The sequence below is a fragment of the Vigna radiata genome, chromosome 4 (genome assembly GCF_000741045.1).
Source record: "Vigna radiata var. radiata cultivar VC1973A chromosome 4, Vradiata_ver6, whole genome shotgun sequence".
In the NCBI taxonomy this organism is placed as follows: Eukaryota; Viridiplantae; Streptophyta; class Magnoliopsida; order Fabales; family Fabaceae; genus Vigna; species Vigna radiata.
In genome coordinates, this window is record NC_028354.1 from 8,257,755 (window position 1) to 8,265,820 (window position 8,066).

Sequence of the window (8,066 nt, forward strand, 5' to 3'; positions counted from 1 at the left end):
TTACCATGATTTTGAATCAAAAGAAATAAATAAGTTTCACGAAAATCATAAAACGAAAACAATTTATTCACGAAAAAAATGTTTTATGAACTGAAAATGCAAAGTGAGCAAGACAATAAATAAAATATTGTGTTTATTTATTGATTTTCAGTATCAATTCTTCACATTATGCTATTTTTTTAATATTTAGCTATTTCGTTTGTTTAAATTTAAGTATTTGTATCTCGAATTTTTCTTTGTTTTTATGGATTTTTTTTTATGTGGAGTTCTAAATTCCAAGGTTTTTTTTTTTATGGATTTTACATCCATTTTGCCATTTTATAATTATTGCATTTTCATTAATATAACTGAAAATATTAGAATTTCTAATATAAAAAAATTTACAAGTTTTAAGTTTAGATAAATTAAGAAATACTTATTTTTTTTACTCAAAACAATTGTGTAAGTTCTTAAAGTCGTAAATTTTAACGTACGAACAGAATATTAAATGAATTTACTAACTTTTATGAAGAACTTATGTTTTTATAAATTTCTTCAAACACATTTTCTTAACACAGAAGACTTTATATTAAAAAATGAATATTCAATTAGGACATTTTAAAAAAGAATTACAAACAAACAAGATGTTAAATTAATACAGGAATAGACTATCATATTTAAATTCATTAAAAAAATATTAGTTAATTAACTTACTCTTTTCTTTGACATGATTGATTAACTTACCAAACAAAATAAAGCTAAAATCTTACCAAATCTTATAAATTTCTAAAACCTACTGGAAACTTGTGTATTAACCTTTTTATGATATAAAAAAATTAGAAAGTAAAATGAAAAAGTTAGATAATATAATATAAAAATTTATATTGAAATAATTAAAAGATTAACGTAAAAAGAAATATTTTATTAATTTTTCCAATGTTATAGTCGTATATTACAGATAACTATTATTTATTATGAAGAGTTGTTTATAAAAATAATAAAATCAATAAAATAGGTTATAGTTATAGTTATATATATAAAGAAAGAAGTTACAAATTGTTAATAGTCATAGCAGTTATGGAGTAAAACAAATTTTTCTAGATTTTAAAAAGTTCAATTAAATTCTTATAATCTTATCATAAGATTTAATTAAATGAATTCTTATTTTCTTTAACACCTCAAAATCTTGTTTGGTTTGTCATAAATACTTTTTAAAATAGTTAAACAGGTTTTTTGGAATTGAACCAGTAGTAGTAACACACTATTCTTATTAAAAAATGTTTTCTTCTTGATATGAGGTAGTTTAATACTAACACGATGATATGCTTTTGAAAAGTAAAACATTTTCTAGAAAAGTAATTCCCATATTTTAGGATATCCATTTGGTGGGAAGCAACCATAAACAACTTCCTTGTCCTTGTGCCAAACAAACACTTGGTGAACAAACAAGACAGAATCGGTTTTCTCTCTCTTCCATTCCAAAAAAAAAAAAAATCCAAATGGAATGAACATTGTTTTAAAGAGAGTAGTGGCTGGAGTGGGTCCTAGTGAGTAAAAGCACGTTTGCCGTATCTCGTGAGGTCGTGCTCCTGTGGACCCCTCTTGTCTCTCTCCACCTTCCCTTCTTGGATTATGTGGTTAGATATTCTTAAAGTTTCAAAGTACATTGATAAATCATAAATACCATACACTATAACAGCATATATTATAATAATAATAATATTGATGATAAAGTAATATATAATAATCAAACCAAGAAAATGGAAAACAAGACAGGAAGACAAAACATCACTAAGAATATGTGTGTGTGTGTGGGTGTTTGTATATATAGATAGACACACAAGCACATATGTTGAGAGAAAGGTAGTTTCTTTTCTTTTGGGTTCCTTTCTTATGTGGCATAGTTTGCATCTCATGCAGCAGCGTCTTGAAATTCTCTGTAACGGTTATTTTTGTGAAGGGGAGGGGAGAAAGGACACTCATCAGTGACTACTGTTTTTTGGTTGAAATTGCGACTTCTGCAATGGATTACAGCGATTACAAGTATATATATTTATATTTTTCAGCCCTTTCCTTTGCCTCAGTCTTTTTCTTTTTCTGGGTCTGTCTCTTCTCTTGGGAAAGCCACACCTTTGGGAACTGCACTTCGTTTTCAACATGTACTTTTTCGTGCTCTTCAATTTTTGCTCTGTGTTTTTATTTGGGACGCCAAATGGATTTTCATGAGATTTTGCTTCTGATAAGTGTCTTTCTAGTTTTTTGGTTCGTTCATGTATGAGGTTGTTGGCCATCGTTTACTATTTTTTTGCACCTTTCATCTGTAAACTTTGGCCGGTTTAGTAGTTTTCTGTTCTTGGTTTTCATTTGCTCTTGAGATGGTTGATTCATGTTAGATTTTGTGGAAAAGGGAGGATGGTGATGATGATGATGATGATGTTGGCGGGTTACTGTTTCTCCCTATATCAATTTTTTCTCTTGTTTTTTTTTTTTTATTTTTTTTGTTTATTTGGCCCTTTTCTCTTCTTTTGCCCTTTTTTCTTTTCTGCAGAAACTAAGGGTTGTATTCCTTTTTATTTGTGTGGTGGTTTGGTTTGTAACTTGTGCTGCAATTTACTTGTGTTGTTGATTTGGTTAATCTTCTCTATGTACTTTCGGTTGGCCTGTTTATTGTTGAAATCATGATGTCTACAATGTATCCCTTGTGATTCTTCCTAATTGTTTTCTTTTGAGTGTCTATTTGCTCCTTTTTCATTGTTGCATGACAATGATTTGCTTTTTGCTCCATGTTCAATGATGCCAGGGAGCCATGGGATTGGCATAGGGAGGACTACTGTCTCCAGAAGAGTTTCAATTATGGTAACTCTGACTTGTGGTTCTAAGTTAGATTAGTCTAAAAATAATTGATTCCTGAGAAAGTTTTCTTGTTTGAGCAGAAATTTCACAAGGTCTGTGGAATGAGGTTCCTGAAAATGAAGATCTGTCCTGTGTTTTCAATGATGAAACAACCCCAGTGAAGGCATGTGGGGATTTTTCATACAATGTCAATAATAGTGGTATGGTACTTCTATCTGGCATGCACTTGTATGTTGTCTAATAATCAATATGTGAAACTTGGATTTTTCATTTCTATTATCGAGGGTGAACTTGACAAAAATGCTAGGGTTATTGCCTTGCGATATTCAGGTGACATTTTTAAATCCTGGAACCAAATTGTAGCTTTATTTGTAGGGATAGCTTTATGCATCATGTGTTGGGTTAGACCTTTACTTTTTATTACTATTGTTATTCCTGCTGTGCTTTTTTATATGTAATGTTGTCCTTTCTAACTCTAACAAGGTGGATTTCAGAGTCAAATGATCTTAAAAATGAACCAGACAAATGTTTGAAGACTTCTTATCAATTCAAGCGACGGAGGATGCTACAATTCAATACTCAAAATGGGTGTCATTACCCCTCCAACGAACAAATGTCTTCAGCATATTTGAAAGTAAAGGTCAGTGCTTTTTTACCTTATAGTGGCATTGGTCAGGCCACATGAAAAAACGAGAACTCGAGTACACTAAATTTGAGCAAATACGTCTTTTTCTTAAATATATTCCAAATGATATAGCTGACTAAGGTAGAAATATGTTTTGTCTTAAGGTAGCTAAAATTTGAGCAACTTTTCCATGTTATTTTTGCAAGATTTCTGTTGTTTATACTATATTTCATATTTTTGCTTTTCTGAAATGATTAGTTCAGCCATATTGGTTTATATCACCTCATTTGTGAAGTAGAACTTAATCAACTGTCTCATCTGCAAGATTTCTGTAGCCATTTGGAGATTATAAAAGAGCCTGTTTTAAGTTAGACCAGTGTGATAACTATATATTAAAATGTGACATGAGATGACTATTAACCTGGTATTCTTGTTTTGAGTTGATCAACAATCCTGTTTCTGTCCTTAAAGGCTTCATGATTTGCAATGAACATTGTTGGCACCAGAAACCATCACTCAAGGATATCAATGAAATGTTGTTTGAGTTAATAATTGTGCTAGAGTTGCTGCTTTTGCCAGATTGTGTAACTGTTACATTATGTATATAGGGGAAGGAGGACCCAAATGTGGAGATTTTCTCAGAATTTTCGCAATGGGTATCTGGGGCATCAGGTTTACCTTTTTGCAAATATTTTGCTTTGTTTTTTCTTTTCCATTTTACATGGATTTGATATCTTTAACCAATTATAATGAGACATGCATTAGGAAGTGCATCCGCTTCCAGTTATGAGGACCTTGAATCAGCCGAAGGGTGGCTAGCAGATTGCTTTGCAGATGCTGAAATGCAATTATGTCCTGATGATTTGTATGCTTCTAAAGATCACCATTAATATATTATGTCATATATCTGTTTATACAAAACAATCTTATGATTATGTTATTTGACTCAGGATTTTTTCTGGGGCTGATGATGTTCACATTGATGTTGCAGGTAATTTTTCTGCCTGCCATTTACTCTAATTTACCTACTTCTTTATTGTACACTTTGACTTATTTGAAAAACGTTATATGCTTCCATAGATCTGTGCAACTTCCAACCTGTGTGCGAACAAAATACGGTTCAGCATAGTGCCACTAAAATCCCCAAAAATATTGTCTTGAAAGGTTTGTTTTGTTCTTGATACAGTCCTTTTTGCTTGTTTTAATTGTAATGGATATTTGCCTATCTCATCTAATAATATCATCCAAGTTGCTAGGAGACGAGGCTGTTTGAATAAACTTCTGCAGAAACACTAAAGCAGAAGAAAAAGGGGAGGAAAAGTAAAATAAACTTCTGCATATGCCAATATTAACTTATGCATAATACAGAAATTATCTTTCAAAGAAGCTAATATGAGAGAAGTTTCTGCAGATTGATGTAATGCATTAGCTAACTTTGTCTATGGAGAAGTTTATGTTACTTTCACGTTTTATTTTCTTCTCCTATGAGTATTTATTGAGAAGTTTATCAAAAAAGAGTCACAATACAGGAAAAGCTAGCATAGTTGTGTTTTTATTTCTTAAACTGTGGTCTATAGTTTGTGCCAAATGCTAAAGAATCTTTAACCAGAAACAATAGTACGTAATAGTTAATAATGGTATGAAAGTTTTTGTGACATGAAATAAAATTCTGACTTTGTTTAACAGGTATAGGTGGAAAATCATTTGTAGAAAAACCCACAAAGCTATCTGCTTCTGTGGCCTATCCATTTGCCTTCATTAAACCCAGTGGTGCTCATGGAGATGTCACTCTGAAGGAAATAAATCAGCGTCTTCTGTCTGCACCTCCTCTCAAATCCAAACTAGGTGTGGAAGATCCATCAACTTACCCAAAATCAGCTTTTTCTGGGAAGCCTGTTGTTGGAAAAACAAAAATTCACACTGAAGGGGGAAAAGGTAGCATCACTATTATGAGAACCAAAGGCTAAGACTTTAAGTGTTTAGTACTAACTTTTGTGTTGGGTTTGGCTTCATTTTCTGCATGTAAAATACCTTGGTAATTTAATAGTTGCTATTGCAATTTTTTGTTCTTATTTTGCACCCATGATAACACCACCTTAGTGTTTGCGTCCTACTTGAGGATCTAGATCACTCAGTGGCTTTTCTTTTGGTAGATAGATGCTTTTGTTTAAGTTAACTCTGCTCTGAAAATTTTGATCAACTCTTATAATATCCTATATTGTCATATAACAATATATATAAACCTAGTTGGTTTAATGTATTTATCTGTGTTTGTACATATAAAGAATTTCAGTTTTAGTCCTTATAAATTTTATTTTGTAAGCTATGAAAAGAATTTCAGTTTGATGTGCTATGTATAGTGTGCATGTTATGCTGATATAAGAATGTAAAACTTGCTTTAGAACTTGAACCTCAGATGCTATGGATTGGTGAAAATTCTACTAAATGCAAGTTAAATGATGCTTATGACATGAATCACTAGAATACCTGCTTGATGAGAATTAAAATTTTAAGGACTAAAACAGATCATAAAAAACCATGAATTTAGTCATTAAAAACTATTAATTGAACCATGCATGCTTTTAATAAATGGGTATTCCAATGGAACTAAAAACATGATGTTAAAAACATCTCCATGTTAATAACTATTTTTAACAAATTTTTTATAATAGATTATATTACTATTTTATTCATCTATATATTTAAAACGGAATTGTACAAAAATTGTAAAAAGAAAAAATTGTTAAAAAAATATTTTCTTAAAAACATATGGCATTACTTTTACAAATAGTTACAAATATATTATGAAAAAGGATAAATCAAAAATTCTGATTGCAGACACAATTAATAACTTTTATTTTTTATGATTTTTTTAAAACTTACTATTAGATTAAAATTCATTTTTTTATGTACACTTTTTAAAATATTTTTAAAATTAATCATGGCATTACTTTTACAAATAGTTACACATTTTTATATATCAATCTATAATTATTCGATGCAGGAGATAAAAAAAGATTTAGTTTTTAAAATTGGAAAAATTTATAATTTTTAAAAGATACTAAAATATAAATAACTTAGTTCTCTTTATTATTGTTCAATTTTTGCAAAATTGACAAATATTCATAATAATAAATTATAATTTAACTATTAGACAAAAACAATAATTTTTTATGTAAAAGACATCTTGCAACATTATATATATATTATTGTAAAAATTTTCTTGTACTTGTTAATGGAATGATTTAATGTTTCAATAGGTTCCTAATTTTAAATAAGTCTCTTTCTTTTTTAGTGTTTTAATTAGGTCTTTATTTTTGTTAATTTGATGTAAATAAGTCATTTTCGTCAATTTCATCAAACGACGTCAATAAGTGTGTGACGTGGCATGGTGACACTGACACGTATCAAAAAAACGTGTGTGATATAGATTTTTTAAATTTTAAAATTAAAGAATTAAATTAATATATTGGGAGAATTAAGAAAAGATGCTGAAATTAAGAAAAAAAAGGGTAAAGATGGAAAAGGAAAAAGTTTATCTTTTGTTGAAACATTGAATTGGGAAAGCAAAATCAAATTGGGGAAATTTTCTAAAATAGGGCTCGTGACTTAGTGGTCGTGTTTTGGGGAAACAGTGGATGTGCGAGTGTTTTAGGAATCACAAACTCGTTGTTGTTCGAGTGGATGCGTGAGTGCTGGTGGGTGAATTATCGGTGCATGTGCGTTTGGAAAAGGTTGAAGCACGAGGTGTAGGATCGTCTGTCGTTGGAACCGCAACGCTGAAGCACGTGTTAAGTGGAGGTTAATCTGAACAAAGGTTATTTTTGTGGTTTATTGTCTTACTTTTTATAGTTGGGAAAGTATAATATTCGATTGTGGTCTCCCATGGTTTGGTCGGCGTTCTTGATTGCGTTTTGGTGATCCCGTATGTATGTTTACAAATATTTGAGTCTTTGTGAGTGGCTTTTGTTATTGTTTTAATATATATTCTTTTTATCATGATATTGTGTTGTGCGTGTAGATTTATTTATACAATGTTGTGTGTAATGGGCGACTTTTTTGACCGTGTTTTCCACCATGGGGGGAAGTTCATTACTAATGGGACCTTGAAGTATGAAGGGGAAACGACAACTTTGTCTTTTGACCCTGATGTCTGGAGTTATTTTGTGGTTGTTAGTGTAGTAAAAAGTTTTGGATATGATAACTTTAAACAATTATGGTACTGTGTGGGAGGGGGTTCAGTGTTGGACAATAGGTTGGAAGAATTGATTGATGACACTGGTGCCATGCATATGGCTAACTTAGGTAGGATTAATGGTGAGGTTCATTTATACATTATACATGCTATTTCTGAGCCTGAAGTAATAAATATGCTTGAATATGTTACTAATGATCAAGGACAAGTTGACGCTCATGGTGAAGTACAAGAAGAGGGTGAAGAAGATGGTGACAATGTTCATGTAGATGGTGAAGTTGACGGTGACTTAAAAGATATGCATGAGGGTGAAGAAGATGGTGATGCTATTGACGTAGAGGTTGAAGGTGATGGTCATGTAGAAGAGTTCCATGAGGTTGAAGAAGATGTTAATGATGTTGAAGGAGTTGTGGA

At 30.9% G+C, this 8,066-nt stretch overlaps 1 protein-coding gene across 3 annotated transcripts; it reads left to right on the forward strand.

Annotated features, from left to right (window-relative positions):
• Positions 1–1,733: 1,733 nt before the first annotated feature.
• Positions 1,734–5,527, forward strand: LOC106758914 (protein XRI1). 3 transcript variants are annotated; one of them, XM_014641927.2, is made up of 10 exons: positions 1,734–1,842; positions 1,940–2,022; positions 2,780–2,835; positions 2,913–3,032; positions 3,327–3,472; positions 4,066–4,129; positions 4,223–4,322; positions 4,408–4,448; positions 4,538–4,621; positions 5,144–5,527. In XM_014641927.2, the coding sequence occupies exons 2-10, from the start codon at positions 2,003–2,005 to the stop codon at positions 5,422–5,424; spliced, it is 912 nt and encodes a 303-aa protein (XP_014497413.1). In that variant the 5' UTR covers positions 1,734–1,842; positions 1,940–2,002; the 3' UTR covers positions 5,425–5,527. The 3 variants fall into 3 exon arrangements, with proteins under 3 accessions (XP_014497413.1, XP_014497412.1, XP_014497414.1); XM_014641926.2 differs by lacking the exon at positions 1,734–1,842 and having other exon boundaries at positions 1,849–2,022; XM_014641928.2 differs by lacking the exons at positions 1,734–1,842; positions 1,940–2,022 and adding an exon at positions 2,041–2,138.
• The last annotated feature ends 2,539 nt before the right edge of the window (positions 5,528–8,066 follow it).

What these genes read in the sequence shown, in the direction of transcription:
- LOC106758914 (XM_014641927.2), top strand. Translation starts at nt 2,003, where the DNA reads ATGGATTACAGCGATTACAA. An exon ending in ATGGATTACAGCGATTACAA is followed by an intron (nt 2,023 to 2,779) that starts GTATATATATTT and finishes CAATGATGCCAG; the next exon opens with GGAGCCATGGGATTGGCATA. An exon ending in ATGGGTATCTGGGGCATCAG is followed by an intron (nt 4,130 to 4,222) that starts GTTTACCTTTTT and finishes GACATGCATTAG; the next exon opens with GAAGTGCATCCGCTTCCAGT.